This window comes from Danio rerio, chromosome 18, assembly GCF_052040795.2.
Source record: "Danio rerio strain M-AB ecotype USA chromosome 18, GRCz13ab, whole genome shotgun sequence".
Taxonomy (NCBI): domain Eukaryota; kingdom Metazoa; phylum Chordata; class Actinopteri; order Cypriniformes; family Danionidae; genus Danio; species Danio rerio.
This window is the reverse complement of record NC_141038.1, coordinates 23,432,452-23,448,675: the sequence shown is the minus strand read 5'-3', so window position 1 is coordinate 23,448,675 and position 16,224 is coordinate 23,432,452. Positions and strand designations below refer to the sequence as shown.

Below are 16,224 nucleotides of genomic sequence, written 5' to 3'. Positions count from 1 at the left end.
TTTGGCGCAGCTGCAGCTTTGCTCAGACAGAAAGTCTGGGATATTAATTGCGACACGAATATAATTATTATGAAAGAGTTGAGAGTATTTCATTTTTGTCACTTTATTATGTCTGTGACGGCAACAGATATTTAATGTATGTTTTTAAACGAAGATGTGCCCAAAAGACTGACTGAAAAAAACCTGAAACTTAATGTGTGCATTTCTGCTAGGGTTTTGTAAGCATTGTGTAACGTTATGCAATATAATGTATGTACACACTTATAGATAGATAGATAGATAGATAGATAGATAGATAGATAGATAGATAGATAACGTTAGATAGATACATAGATAGATACATAAATAAGTTACTGTATTCGTGTACACTTAACATCTACAAGTAAAATATTGAGGTAAAGTTGGTGTACAAGTAAAATATTGAGGTAAAGTTGGTTTTATATTTGCACATTTCGACTATTTCTTTATTAATATAATTTTAGTAAAATATTCTTTGCAAACTCTAAATAGCGAAATCATATTAGCAGCCAAGTGACTATTAAAGTACAACATTGTTCACAGTCATATAAAGAGGGCTAATGTTGTTTTAAAAGCATACTTGCATGTGATTTCAAGCCGAATATTCAATGTACCATTGTAAACAATATAGGGAGAATGTCACAAGCTGTCACTGAATGAATGTGCAAATATAAAAACCAGCTTTACCCCTATAAGTAAAATAGTGTGTTAGTATGTAGAAAGTCTTCGAGTTAAATTAAAGATTAGATGTATTTACTAAAATTATTACTCATTTACAGTTTTCAAAAGTACTTGAATTTGTATGTATGTATTAAAACTACTTGTTCCTTGACGAACCTTAATATATTTTGCTAGAGAATTTTGTTACTTTGATTCATTAGTATGCACTAAGAACTTATTACTATGCACAATAATTACTGATAATTAATTGTAATTTAATAGCATTAACAAGTAAAATAATCTATATATGAGCAATTCCAACATTATGGATGTGACATTTGCAGTAAAAAAACAAATTTACATAAATAGTGTATGTTAACATTATAGTGAATTATCGGTTTATATTTTTCAGAACAACTGACCACAGAGTTGTGTGATCAGAAAAATATCAATCTGTAAACATGTTTTGAGGGAAATAAACGTGCGTTATGGATGTGACCAAAAATGTCTGCGAATTTACAGCCTACAACATACTTTGTAGAAATTCTGTGAATTCAGTTGGACTACCCAAAAGAAATAATGATAATTAATAAGATAAAATGTGTCTCTCTATAGAACAAACATGATTGACTTTATTTTATTTGACATTTTTGCATTTATGAGGAAAAAGTGTCTTGTGGATGTGACATCTCTCCGTTTTGGATGTGACAGATGTGAAATTGGCACTTGTGTGACTTTAGTAAATCAAATATATTTGTTTGAAAACATTGACAGATACATTTTTGAGTATGTCTAAAGTACTGTAAAATACATGCCTTTACAAAAAACGTAGAAAGAATTTGCATGTTTTGGTGAACTTAATTGTTTTTCATAGAAAGGTTGACATTTGCATAGAATTGCTTATATACAATATAGCTTAGAATACAAATTGAGTAAAGACAAAAGTATGCTGACAAATAGAAATAAAGAATCATCAAGGCAGGATGTGTTCTCACTGTTTTTATATGTTTTTATACTAGCTGTTATTTTTTGGCATGTTGAATGACTTTGGGTGGATAGATGGATAGATACTGCATTCCTACACGCATAAAGTCTTCAAGTAAAACATTGTATATGTATTAAAACTACTTGTTCCTTGACTAACCTTAATATATTTTGCTAGAGAATTTTATTACCTTAATTAAATTTTTTACTAAGAACTTCTTATAATTTCTTGTAATTTTAATAACCTAAACAAGTAAAAAATATATTAAAATATATCATATCTTAGTATAAAATTTGAGTAAAAACTAAAGTATACCGACAAATAGAAATATAAAGTCATTGAGGCAGGATGTGTCCTCACTGTTTTTATATGTTCGTCTACTTGCTGTTCTTGCTATTTTTTTGGCATTTAGAATGAGTTATGATAGAATGATAGATTAAACAGCTTAAACGGTTTGACTATTTACAGCAGATTTAGTTAAACGACTGACAGATGTGACCTACATGTACATATGATTTTCATCTTATTTGTGAACTCCCTGAATCATTAGCTTCAGATTCACTCTGACTGAATGATTGGAATGAGTGAGCCGTTGACTGAGGGGCAGGTGCAGTCTTATCAGTCAAATTCACAAATTGATGATTTAATAACGGATTTAACAGATTATCTAAAATAGGCATGGGCCGGTATAAGATTCTGTCGGGGTGATAACCTTGGATAAAAATATTATGGTAAAAAAAAAATCTCCTTTGAACACAATATATCTAATTTTGAGAAACATTTAAAATATTTTGGAACAGTAAAGATGTCAGGCTGAATAATGAAAATAAGTCATTGACTTCTGCTGTCTTCATTAGTTTCAAAAACACAGATTTCCCTAGCAGCAGTTTAAAAACCTTGACTTTTTCCAAACCGCCGAATACCCTGAAAATGGTTATCGTGTCCTGCCTAATCTGAAATCAGTCATTTACAAGTGTGGCACAGCTAATTTATTGTGGTTCGAAGCAGGTAGCTTTTTCTACAATTCCTAATAATAACACTCACAGAAAAACAATGGAAAATCTACAATTTTTTAAAGCACAGATTGTGATGCACATTTTTTAGAAACTCATCATAGTAGGAGTCTGGTCAGGAGTTTTTAGTCTGTCGTTTAATTTTACAGAAGCCTCTTTGGTCGAGAGCCAGAGAAAACCATCTTTCAATGGAGAGCTGAACGGAGTTCTCGGATCTGATCTCATGGGAGCAGCAATGGTAGAGCCAACGGTGCACAACTCAGACAAACTTAATGGACAGGACACACAGACCATGTAGGTTTTTGCTCAGAGTCATTAACTCTGTACATGTACATTAAACGTATTTACTAAACCATTGTTTTCATTTGATGTTTAATTAGTTTAATCCTCAGCAAGGCATTTCTGTGGTTTAAAAAGTACATTAAAAGTAATATTTTGAAATATTTTTACAGTTTAAAAAGACCTCTTTCTGTTTTAATTAAAATTTATTTATTTTTTTTTTGCCATAGCTGTCTTTCAGGAGATGACGGGTCCATTTGTGTCCCAATCAGAGCGAATATTGTGGAAATTGTGTCCAGCCGTGACTCTAGTATTGACAGTAAGGCTCGTGGAAGCAACAAGGTATGTAAATTAAACCATATGTTTTTTTACGGGAATGAATAACTTGCCAACATCAAGTAGTTTTTATATTGCTTTTTTTCTCATTTGAAATTATTTGAATCAAGGGAAGTGACAAATTAGCTGTGAAATATTGAATATTTTTTCTGTAAAAAGACTTAAACAAACACTCGGCAAAGTCTTAGTAATTAATAGTAGAAAATATGTAACAACACTGGATATTGATTTATTCTTAACCTTGTTCTCATGATCTTCTTACAGGTTAAAATTCAGCCAGTGGCCAAATATGACTGGGAGCACAAGTACTACTATGGCAATTTAATAGCCGTGTCCAACACGTACTTGGCTTATGCTATCAGAGGTCAGTTCGCACACTTTATTACAGTCTACCGTTGTCTTTGTTTGTGGCTCATTGAACTCACTTGTTTGAATATAAGGTTGATGGGATTTGAATGACTGGTTTTTGGTTCCCACAGGTGCAAACAATCATTCAATGATTCGTGTGCTGCACCTGAGCTCTACAGAGCGCTCTCTGCTGAAGGGCTTCACCGGGGCTGTCACAGACCTTGCCTTTGCCCATCTGGACTCCACCCTGTTGGGATGTGTGGACGAAGCCGGAAACATGTTCATTTGGCAGCTTACAAGCCACAGCAGCAAAATACAGTATCCTCTGTAGATTGAACAGGAATTATTATAGACGGATAGATTAAGATTTGAGGATTAAAGTGAAAAAAAAGGCTAATTATAACATGTTACATTTGTGCTAAAATGTGCTTATTGAAAGGCACATTTCAAGATTACCATTTAAATATAAAATTTAATTATATATAAAATAAATAAATGAAAATGAATGAATATTAATTTATTTATAGGTTGACATGAATACATGAATAAAAAACTGTGGTTAAATATGATACATTTTTATTCTACATTGTTCTTTTTTTGTAAAATAAAAGTTATTAAAATTGTAAAAAAATATATATATTTTAAATTTTTTAAATTTTTTTTCCAAGTATATTTTTGTTGAACATTTTTTAGTGCAAAAACATGTCGGGAAATTACATTGATGTCACATTGATGACCACCACAAGAAAAATTATGATAATAATTAATAAAATTAATAATAAGTACAATGTAATTGTAATTAAATAAATAAACTATTAATTAAAAATGACATAAAATACAAAATTATTTTACCAAAGGCAAATTACATTTCTTTTGTCCAAGCTGAGTTTAACAGACAAGCTTTTAGTTTTAGAGACTTAGAGATTCCTAGGTAATCAAAGAAATGGTCCCAGGTCTGATAAAATAGAGAAGGCTTGTTCTTCATAGCTGTGGAGAAAGATTTTGTGGGGTTATGTTTCAGACTGCAAGCAGCCTATGTTTTAAACTGAAGGGTTTGTAAAGTTTTTAAGAAAGAGTAGTCATACAATTTTTATTCTACAAAACAATATTATAGTTTCTTTTTTATTATAAAATGGTTTCAGTTTTTAAGATTAAAAAGAAAAATTAAGATGGCAGTGTCCAAACTCTGTCATGGTTAGCTCCAACTTGCCTTAACATGCCTGTCTAGAAGCTTCTAGTATGTCTAGTAAGACCTTGATTAGCTGATTCAGGTGTGTTTTATTAGGGTAGGAGCTAAACTATTGGACAAAACTGATCTAGAGCTATATGTTTTGTAGCTTTTATTTTTATTTAAATGAAAGCTTTTTAGAAGTGAAGTATGTGTAAGTTTTCTTAAAAACATTAAAAGCTTTAATAAAGTACTTGAATACATACATTTTACCATTGGTCAGCATAGCCAACAAGCTATGATTTTTCTTTGACACCAATGTTTCCCAGAGACGAAGTGATCGTTCACATCCGCAGACCTGAGGACACTCCACTAAACTCTAACCGCAGACTCATCTGGTGTCCCTTCATCCCGGAGGACAATGACGAGAGCCCAGAGGATGCATGTCAGACATTAGCATTGCTTCATGAAGACAGAGTATGTTTTTTATTTTCTCTGGAATTTGACACTTTCAACACTTTCCTAGATGTTTTCTTACTATTAGATTTAAAGTGTTTGTAACCATGTTACTCTCATAACTTGATTTTTCCTTGAAATTGTAGGCTGAGGTTTGGGACCTCGACATCCTCCGATCAAATAACAGCTCATGGCCTGTGGACGCCACTGAATTGAAAGAGGGTTTCATCACCATTAGAGGGCATGCAGCTGTAAGACCTGCTGGGTTTTAACTTAATGCTGTGTCTGTGGTGTTTTATTAAGTCATTAAAACTGAGATTTAATGTGATTACAATGGGGAATTAGTTATTAGGTGTTTAACATTTGTTTCTATTTTCAACAGCGTATTAGTGAGGGAGCTCTGTCCCCTGATGGTACGGTTTTGGCCACAGCTAGTCATGATGGATATGTCAAATTTTGGCAAATTTACATTGAAGGACAGGACCAACCCCGGTACGTGTTGAAATGTAACATATAAGACGTTTCTTGGCTCTAGTTTTCAAGGAAAAGCATGTCTAATAAAGTTTGCTTATGTAAGGCTATTTAATATGCATATTCTATATGTGACAGTAATTGTAACAAATGATTTGACCTATTTATAACAAAATGTAATAGCTGTTTAGTAATAGCCAATGTCTAAAAATGTAGTAACATAAGTAATACATTTAATATTTAGATGTCAGAAATGAATCAATAAATAAAGCTTTACTATTTACAAGCTTACATCGGTTTATTGTTGTTATAATTGTTTTTAGTTATTTGTCTTGTAAGTATAAACATGGATAAAGTTTGATAGGGGTAAAAATAAATGAGATTATTGGTTAATTAGTAGTAAATATATAATCCTGCATTCAGTATTTTATTATTATTGTTTATTCAAAGGGATAATTCACCCAAAAATGGAAATTTTCTGTTAATTTGCTCATCCACAGGTCATTCAAGACTTTGTCGCAAGAAATTGCAAGGTCTGGTAATTCAATCATCAATATATATCAACAAACTGCATGACCTGACCTTCTGTCAGTATGCATTCATGTGCTTTCATCATCTTTGGGTCAACTATCCCTTTAAAAAGTCACATTGGTTGTACTTGTTTCCTTTATGCAAAACTGACAAAATATTTAAATTAAAGGTCATTAGTTAAAACTGTAAACCAAATTATTAGAATTTTTGTGTAAGCACCAAAAAGCCTTGAATTTAAGTGATATATATATATATATATATATATATATATATATATATATATATATATATATATATATATATATATATATATTTATTTATTTATTTATTTATTTTATTTTTTTTTTTTTGGAGAATAGCACACTCATATATTTCTTTCTAGAGCAATCATAAAATAACTTGTGAAAAAAAAATCCCCCAAATCAATGAATACCCGTGCTCTTTTTCTAGATGCCTGCATGAATGGCAGCCGCATAATGGACAGCCTCTGTCTTGCCTGCTGTTTTGTGACAACCACAAGAAGCAAGATCCAGAGTGAGTATCACGTTCACTTAATCTTCTGTGATCACAATTAAAAGGTTATGTCAGCATCTCAAGTTATCATGTAATCCGACACGGAGTTTTGATCTGTCTTTGAGTTGTCTTGACTTGTACAGTTGTCTTTGAATTTGAAGATCTCAGACAAATGCTTAAAACCATTTTTGTTTTTTCTAAAGCGTTCCATTCTGGCGCTTCCTGATTACTGGAGCTGATCAGAACCAGGAGCTGAAGATGTGGTGCACAGTATCATGGACCTGCCTACAAACCATCAGGTCTGTTCATAATTTTATGAAAACATGCAGAGTTCAGGATAAGAGGAATCTGTATTAATCAGTTAGATATGCCAACATCAGTGTTATTTTGGGGTCGTTGAAGCCCAGTCGTTCTTTCCAACAGGTTATTGAAATAGAATAGATCTAATATTAATATTATAAGAGTATTCATTTGTTTGCTCTAGGTTTTCTCCAGATCCATTTAACTGCGGTGTGCTACCCAGCCTGAAGGCCAGTTTGGACCTTTCTGCAGAATTTCTCATTCTTAGTGATGTTCAAAGGAAGGTCAGACTCATTATGTTTTTCTTACTTACTGCTATGACATTCCAAATGTGTTAGATTTTTCTTTCTTCAATAGAAACCATTTTTGTTAATGCTTTAACTTAAAGATCTGAATAAATGCTAGCATATAAGACATTTACAGACTGGAATGCATATTCATATAATGTTTCGCTCTTAATTAGTTCTCAATCTTAGTGATGTTCAAAGGAAGGTCAGACCGTTTTTTTAGGTTTCCGAATGCATGTTTACTTACTCAGTGCTATGACATTCCAAACATGTTGGATTTTCTTTCTTCAATAGAAACTGTTTGCATTTTTGATAATGCTTTAAAGGGCCATGAAACCCCGCTGTCTAAGCAGGGTGTTTTCACACTTCTAGTTTGAAAAAAGTCAGGAAAGTGGGTGAGTCCAGCTTTGTTTAGGTAAGAGTGTCAAGTGGTGAAAGAGGGAAGAGTTCGCATGAAAAGGGGAGTTTCATTACGTGCACAACAGCTGATTTTCACAGGGGCAACACAAACACGGATGCAGAGATAGACAGTGATTTGAAAAGCAACATTTACCGTGTATCTGAGAGCTGTATGGAAGTGGAGGATTTTCAGTTCATAATATTGTAGTGATAGTACCGTAAGCTTAGTAACTAAATCATGTGTCTAAGGTATATCTTTAGAAACTGAAAGACTACTGCTAACCATACTAACTACCTTTGCCATCTGAATAAACATGAACAAAGGACATTGATCGCACTTGCCAAATTCTTAGTGACAGGACAAACAACACCCACTGGAACTGCATCTTTTTTTAAAAAGAAGACAAGTGGCAAATCCGGATTTCAACATTTCACGCTGATTGGTTTGAACCAAGTCTTTCTCATGAATTAACGAACAGATGTGCTAAAAGTCAATAACGTCACTTTTTACCGGCCAGTACAGACAGCCAATATTCATGCTGGAATTTACCCAAAGATCTCATTATCGTGACATAGCTTCAAAATCTCTTTTTATGCCAGATTAACGAATTTGCTCTAAACAATGCAAAAACAACCAATTTTCACTTGTTGGCCAAATATATGAGACCTAATAGTGTTTTTAGCAATGTGGCACATGCATATGACTGCCAACATCTCAAAAAATGTGTTTTGGTGTTTCGTGACCCTTTAAATTAGTGATCAGAATTCAAATACATGTTAATGACTAATAACTGCAATTGTATGGCCTTCTTCATTGGTTTCTTTTTTGTTGTTTTTTGTTGAGTTAATTTAAATGAACTAATAGTAATTTTTGTGCAGATTACATTCTCTGTATATAGTCTTTACTCTGTTAATGTGTTATAGGTTATGTGTTATAATGTAAAAAGGTTACGAAAACAGGCCTTCAAAAAAGAAAATGCATAATTTTTTTAGACAAACGGACTACATCAAAATGACAAAGCAGTGAATTGTAGGTTTTCTTAATTAGATTTCTACAGCAGGTCTGCCTTATGTTTTGGGAATTTCAGAAATGTTGCTAGTATTTTGATAGAAAGTCATGCATGCAGTATAACAGCAAATTAAAGGCATGGACAGTTTGCCAGATGCAGCGTTTGGCTTTTTAAATAGGATTTTTGAGTTTAGGCCAAGGTTGTTTTTAAAGTAAGCACTGGTGGTTTCTTAGCAGTTAATTCAGGTGTGTGTGTTTGTGTTTGATATGAAGGTATTGTATGTCATGGAGCTGCTGCAGGATCAAGAGAAAGGCCGTGCCAGTTTCACTGCAGTCTCAGAGTTTCTGCTCACACACCCTGTGCTCAGCTTCGGTGTTCAGGATGTTTCTCGCGCTCGCCTGCGCCATACTGAGGTCCTTCCTCCTGAAGAAGAAAGCGAAAGCATGACAGCAGGTCGGTTTTTCTCTTTGTTTTCATGTTAGCTTCATGTTCAAGTGAGTCATTCAAATGATTCTTGTGTGGTTTAATATCTTCTCACAGAAGGAAACCAGGGAACCTCTGAGTCCAGATCAGGAATTCAGATTAAACTCTACTGTGTGCATACAAAGTGAGAATTTCTGATCTAACAACAACTCTACTGACATGAAGTTTGAATTTTAAATGTGTAGCGTTTAATATGTTGTTATAACCTTCTTATGACACAGATCACTACAGGATGTGCAGATCTGGTTTCAGCCCAATCAGGGGGACTCCTCTTCACTCTTCATGCCTCAGTCTGGATCACAGGATGGGTTCAGTGAGTATGAAGTTATATATGTTTATATTTATGTTCCCTAGATTGCCAATGCAGAATCTAAAGGTATATGACGAAAAATATTTTTACCAGCGGTTGTGGTTTGAATTTTTGTAAAAGCAATATTCTGAAATTGAATTTCAAGTTAGTTGTTTAAAGGCACACTAAAATAATTTAATTAATAAATACTTTTAATGTTAAACTTTAATATTTTGCACATATTAAAACAGCAAAAAAGTATTTAGGAGTATTTTCATGTTATTGGTTATGTATGTATTTATATATTTGTTTTGTTTTTAAATTTTTCAGGTTTTTCTGACCCGCTGGCTGATCTGAATGTGGAGGCAATGAGCTCTGACAAGGAGTCTGGCGATAGTGGTTCACAAAATGACCTGAGTAAGATTCTGCCTCTTCCAAGTCCCGCTGACTTCATGAGTCCAGCCCCATCAGCCTTGCCCAAACTCATGACCCCGGATGCCTTCATGACACCCAGCGCCTCTGTAAGCTTTTACTATCTTAGCGTCATCCTTTAGGTTCCTTCAGTGATGAATACATTCATCATGGTTCTTGTTTTTTCAGATGCCCGCTTCTCCTGGCAGCAGTGCTAGCAGTCTGACCATTGTCACGGCCATGAGCAGCTCAGACAGCGGTGCAAGGTGGTGTATTTAACTAAATGTTTTCATAGTAAAACTTGATTAAATCTTTTAAATCTCATATTAACTTCACAATGTGCAAAAATGTCATACCGTTTGCCCAAAATGTATTACAGTCCGAGTAGGAGCTACATTTTAATTTGAACCTTTACTGTTAGAAAAGTGTGTATGGGTATAGTAAAGTGTCCATTGGATGCACACTTCAGAAAGTTGGAAGAAAGTAGTCGGTCATCTGGCAACTGTTTATTGAATATTATGAATTTGGACATTACTTGACTTGCATATTTCATCAGTTATAGTAGGGAAGTATGCAATTTTGGATGTACTGAAATAAATCAGTGTAGTGTAAAATCTCCTGCACTCAAAATGCAATATTTTTTTTTTCTTTTAGAGGTGGAGATGATCTGACTCAGAGCCCTAAAATGTCTGTTGAATGTGTCAACAGCAGTTTCGCCAATGCAGGCAGTCCAAGATCCAACTCCATCCTCATCTCAGGCCTTGGGGAAAACATCCAGGTACCAATGGAAATGTCATTCTCAATGTTGCAATATAGCGCGCCTCAGTAGGTCTTATCTTTGTTTCAGTGTAAGAAAGATGTTGCTTTACACCAGGTGGTGAGATCTACTTTTCTGCAGAGTTCCGCTTCAAGCCTGGTCACACAACTAAGTTAACTAAGTAGGATCTGAAGGAGCACTTGGTGAATAAAGAGAGGTGCATTTAATCAGGGTTGCAGCTAAACTCTGCAGAAAGGTAGATCTCCAGGAACAGGGTTAAGAACCACTACTTTACACACTCCCTGTAGTACCAACACAGTACTTTATAAAAGTTTGGGTATGGTTTTTGAAATGTATGTCGTTATTAATCAAGGATGCATTCGATTTATAGTTCACTCAAAAGGAAAAGGTGGCTCACCATTTACCAAAACCTTTGGGTTTGATTTCCAGCTTTCTTTAAAATATTTTTTGTTGTGTTTCACAGGAAAAAAAATCTTAATCTGCATTTAGTGCCAGTAGAGGCTGAGTAAACTTAAATACAAAAGATTGCTTGAATTATCCCTTTAATTCAGTTAGTGATAATAGAGTTTATTGTTGTTACAAAAAAGTGGCATGTTTAGTAATTTTTTTTACTTTTAAATAAGAGCTTTGTTATTTCATAAGCAAGTGTTATCCAAGTGTACCATTGAATAATAATATTATATTTACTGAACATTTACTAAAAGGAGCAACAGAAATCTAACTGTTAAACACATTTTTATTATGCCCTATTTTTTTACAATTTTTATCTGTAAAGATTTTAAAGAAATATTTTTAAATGTGAATCCTTCAGAAAGGCTAACATTTTTTTACCAAAAGTAAACCTAAACTGTTTTAGATTTTTAGCTTATGTATTATTTATTGCTGATGATGTCTTTTTGTTGTTGTAATTAAATTAATAATAATATACATATATAATCGCTGAATATATGTGACATTTAATGAATGTTGTAAATTTGATCTGGTCTTGCCATGAAATAATCAGAGAAGCTGATCAGACTTCCTCACTCACAATATAAACTGTCAATCCTTCAAATTTGATTCCAAATCATTTACCAATTCTTCTGTTATCTGGCATCCCTCTATCTCCACTTTTCCATTTAAAATCCCAATCTGGTTAGGCTTTCGCTCCCCCACTGGTTCTTTCTTCATCCCTCCTTCAAGAAGCCTCTCTGCTCTGCGAAGCTGCTCCTTATTCTCACCGACTCCCCCTCCCTTATTTCCCATCTCCTCCTCCGCAGGTTTCCCCTCCAAACCCTCCTCTCTCTCTGGATCTCCAGGCAATAGATCCCATGGTTGTCCCACAGGCGTCTCCGACAAGAGCTCGCTCACCGGATGTCATCTCATCTGCCTCTACTGCAATGTCCCAGGACATACCTGAGATTGCCTCCGAGACGCTGCAGAGGGGACTGTCCGGTGCCAATGCTGATTCGGGCCCCATCCTGCACTCTGACAGCATGGCATCAGCCGCATCAATTCTCCACCTGCTATCTCCAAGGGCCCGGAGCAGCGCTGAGCACAGTTTGTTGCCTCTTGAATTGGGTGCAGCGTCTGTGGATGGAGAGCAGAGACTCAGTAACACACCGTCCCTGCTGGAGACTGCTCTCTCACAGGAAAACGCCGGAGCAGCCGGAGGATCCTGTTCTGACAGCAGTGTGAACCACGCATGGCCTGCTGCTCCTGATATCACGCGAGAGACGCGCAACAGCCTGCGAGACAACGGTTTAGGAGACTGGTGAGTATCTGTGCTTTACTATAATATATGTAATTTTATTTTTGTATGGGTATATTACAGTATATTTTGTCTTATTTATGCTTATGCATTTAACAACTGATGACATTTTTCATATTTAATACAATTTTAGTCATTTTAGCAGTTTTTCTAAAGTATTTTTTAGTACTTTTCAAAAGAGATGCCAATTTTTTTAGACATATGTTCATTTTTAGACCACACAATACCACCGTTTAAACTTAACTGTAATAACAAACAGATGTTAGCATGGTTTTCACTACATTGGTTCTTCCATGGCGGGGCGCCACACCAAAATTCATCCTTTACATTCATACATTACAGCTTCTCATTCAAAACATTCAGTCGTTTTTTTATAGCGGGTAATAATCACACGAAAACATATTAAAAGGTAAGTGAATTATAACAGCGCAAACTTTTCTCTAACCATAGTAGTGCTGTGCGTAATTTGTTTACCCCTTTTAAGTGACAAACTGACTGACACGACATAGCTTTCAGTTAAGATGAACACAGTTTCCATGATTATATTTATAGATAAAGGTCTATGGCTCTGCATACAATGACTTTATCTTGCTGGAGTTTATAGCCGCTTCACTTTACTTCAGGATGCTTCAGTGCCGCTCTGCAGGTTCTAATAAATGTTGAAGACCTAATAAATGTTACTAAATAATAATTAATGTTAAATAATATTAAATGACCTAATAAATGTTATATAAACATGTTACATGAACGCACTAAATTGCACTTCAGCAGCGTTTATTTGAGAGTTCACAATAAAAACTGCTGTTCAGCGGCGTATATTCGAGGGGGCGTGCAAGAAGTGTGCACGGATGCAAGTAAAGTAAGTAAAGTAAAGCGTGCAAGTAAAGAGATTTGCATGTTTGTATTACATAAATGCGATCTCAACTTGTAATACCGCACTCACAACATTTGTCATTGAAATAACGCCACAGGTAGATCTGTGCAAAAGGCCTGCCGCCACAGTTGGAAAAAATCCTAGAGGAAACACTGGTTAGGGTTTACTTTCTTTGTTTTTCATTTATTAAACCGTTTAGATTCCACCCATTTACGACAGAGATCCACCACCAAAAAAGTAGTATGACAAATGACAGAACTGTAGATTATAATTACTAAAAACAATAATCATGGAACAATAGGTACAAAGTCAAGATTGAAACGGGTCTAAAAAATTGTGTTTCTTACCAGAGGGCTGTTTCACAAAAGTCATTTAGAAAATTGGGGGTTAAAGTCAAAAGCCTGACTTCATTGAGCTTAAATAAATGCAGATGGTTAAATTTGTTCCATAACAGCAAGTTGAAGATCATTTTATCTAACTAATCGGAGTTCAGCTTAAATAATCTAGATAACTGCTCATGCACGTTGCTGTCGTGTAACATGGTCGAGCATGGATCATTGGGATTTTTAATTTGCTCTGAAAACTCTGCAAATTGCTGCTTTACCTTTGACACTTGTGTTTCCCATGTCCCGCTGGAAAGTATCTTATTATTTATGTAACCTACTTTATATCTGTCATTGTTTTTTTTTTTTTGTATAATTTTGATTTTATATAGCTAAGTACACCCCTCACAGATCTCTGGTTTAAATTAATATTTTCTACAGGATGCTTTATAATAATATGTTTGTCCATATACATTATATTATTCAGTACCAAAGCAAAATTTGTAACTAATCTAACAAAAATATACTGAAGATCAGTCCAATTTATTTTGTATTTGATTCATTTGGAATAACTTGTTTGAATTTATATGTACATGTTGTTCTATTCTTAAAGATATTTGATGTAGGTGTGCGTGCGTGCGTGCGTGTATGCGTGTGTGTAGATAGATGGGTAGATATTTACTATTAAGTGACTATAAAGTTTTTTATTATTATTATTTGTTTTATTATTAATATCATTATTAGGCGCTTAAGTAGAATAAAATGGCATTAAATTACCACAGGTGAATGTTAACATTACTTCGATTAAGCATGAAATAAAGACTTGCGCCCCGTTCATGAGGGGCTTCAGCATGAACGTTTGACAGAGGGCATGTCTGAAGTCAGCCAATAAAATTAGTCAGCAATAGGCCACTGTCTAAGCTGGTGTATTTGCATACAGCGATCTGATTTGCTGACGCTTCTTTTGGCGCTTAAAGTTGAGCAAATTCCAAAGTGAATGAGAAGAGTTGAAGCTGACGCCTCGTGTGAATAGGGCGTTAGCCTGAGAGTTAACCTGCCCCAGGCCAGGCTAGTTTCCCAGCATAATTTGCCAGAGGAACTGAGTCTGAACTATCATGAATTTGATTTATGAAACGGAATCCACCATTAATAAAACTGACTTAACAAAACAAGGCTGGCTTTTTCTCTAAGCTTGGTTTATGGAACAGCCCCCACTAATCATTTTTAACAACATAATGTTCCCAATGCTAATATTTATTTGAAATTAAAAAATATTGACATTTTACTTCAACATATTCCTAATAATTTCAAAGAAACTGAGAATCTTTAAGTAGTTTCTTAATTGTTTTTATAGCTGTATATGCACACAAAGTATAATTGTATCTAACTTATGACTTTATACTTATCTGTAAATAATATTAATAATAATAATTATTATTTATTTATTAATAATGTAATATTATTTTGCATTTATTAATGATCATTCGAGGTTTTATGATCTGTTTGTTATGTATAATACATTTTAAACAGTTGTAATACTTGAAAGTGGAAAACTATAATGCTTGTTTTCTTCCAGCTCTAGGGAGGAAATAAAAGACAGGCACATTTCCTCCCCCTACCATAGACGCACATATCACCTGACTCAGAACGACAGTCAAGATGCAAGTGCAGAGCAGAGGTAAACCTTTACATTCTGGAGTCTACAAATTTTCTGTAGCTCAGATCTAAACATTTTCTTGACATGTCCACAACACAAGCCAAACTCTTCCAGGCTTTAGCTGCAGCATTGGAGAGCTAGTCAAAGTCTGGCATTATGTACATTTTATTGTAGAACTACAATAAACTTTGAATTACTGACTACTCAATTCAGGCAGTTTAGAATTTGACAACTCAAATTTTTATTTATTTTATATATATATTATTTATAATTATAAATTTTTGACTACTTGACAACCCTTTAACATTACAATCAGCTTTATGACGCACTGCATGAAGGGCAACATCTGAAAAACTTAACTTTGAGGCACTTAACCTTTTATATTTTTTTGTTTTGTCATGTTATACAAGCACTTTAGGAAGCTTTGCAGTCCTTGAATTTCAATTTAGGAGCTTTAATAGAAGATCTGGTGTGTGGACTAAAATCAGGGTCAAGATTTAAATTAACATTAGTGGCAACTGTGAAATAAATGTCTCAGTGGTTGACTGGTCATTAATTAGGAGCTGTAACATTACATGATTTCAGTCAAATTGACCGAATGATAGTGTAACCTTTGCTGTATGTCAGCAATGTTATTTAAGCAATTTAAATCAAGGACATGGAGGCTGTCTTCAAAAGGAAACCTGTCACAACTTTTACTTTTTTTCCCTGCAGGAGCAGTTTTACAAAAGCTTCCTGTCCATTGTTCTAAATTAAATTCTTAACTGAAAACAAAATGGATGGAACTACTTTCTTATAGAAAGTTATAATGTTTCTTTATTATGATTCTTATAATGTGTATATGATATGTAGTATATCATAACATGAATATACTATCTATGGAGA

At 34.2% G+C, this 16,224-nt stretch overlaps 1 protein-coding gene across 6 annotated transcripts in view; it reads left to right on the top strand.

Moving 5' to 3' along the window:
* The window catches only part of edc4 (enhancer of mRNA decapping 4), a 49,012-nt gene that overhangs the window by 1,532 nt on the left and 31,256 nt on the right, over window positions 1-16,224 (top strand). For 2 of the 6 annotated variants that reach the window (XR_015514383.1, NM_001045085.1), the window contains 18 exon segments: window positions 2,826-2,970; window positions 3,186-3,297; window positions 3,556-3,655; window positions 3,771-3,957; window positions 5,137-5,284; window positions 5,410-5,514; window positions 5,646-5,755; window positions 6,716-6,799; window positions 6,982-7,077; window positions 7,263-7,362; window positions 9,047-9,227; window positions 9,315-9,381; window positions 9,479-9,570; window positions 9,877-10,067; window positions 10,147-10,223; window positions 10,612-10,735; window positions 11,995-12,488; window positions 15,259-15,360. Coding sequence is in view for 4 of the 6 variants with exons in the window: in NM_001045085.1 (NP_001038550.1) it covers window positions 2,826-2,970; window positions 3,186-3,297; window positions 3,556-3,655; window positions 3,771-3,957; window positions 5,137-5,284; window positions 5,410-5,514; window positions 5,646-5,755; window positions 6,716-6,799; window positions 6,982-7,077; window positions 7,263-7,362; window positions 9,047-9,227; window positions 9,315-9,381; window positions 9,479-9,570; window positions 9,877-10,067; window positions 10,147-10,223; window positions 10,612-10,735; window positions 11,995-12,488; window positions 15,259-15,360 (2,515 nt within the window). In the remaining 2 variants the exon portion in view is untranslated. 6 annotated transcript variants of the gene reach the window in all.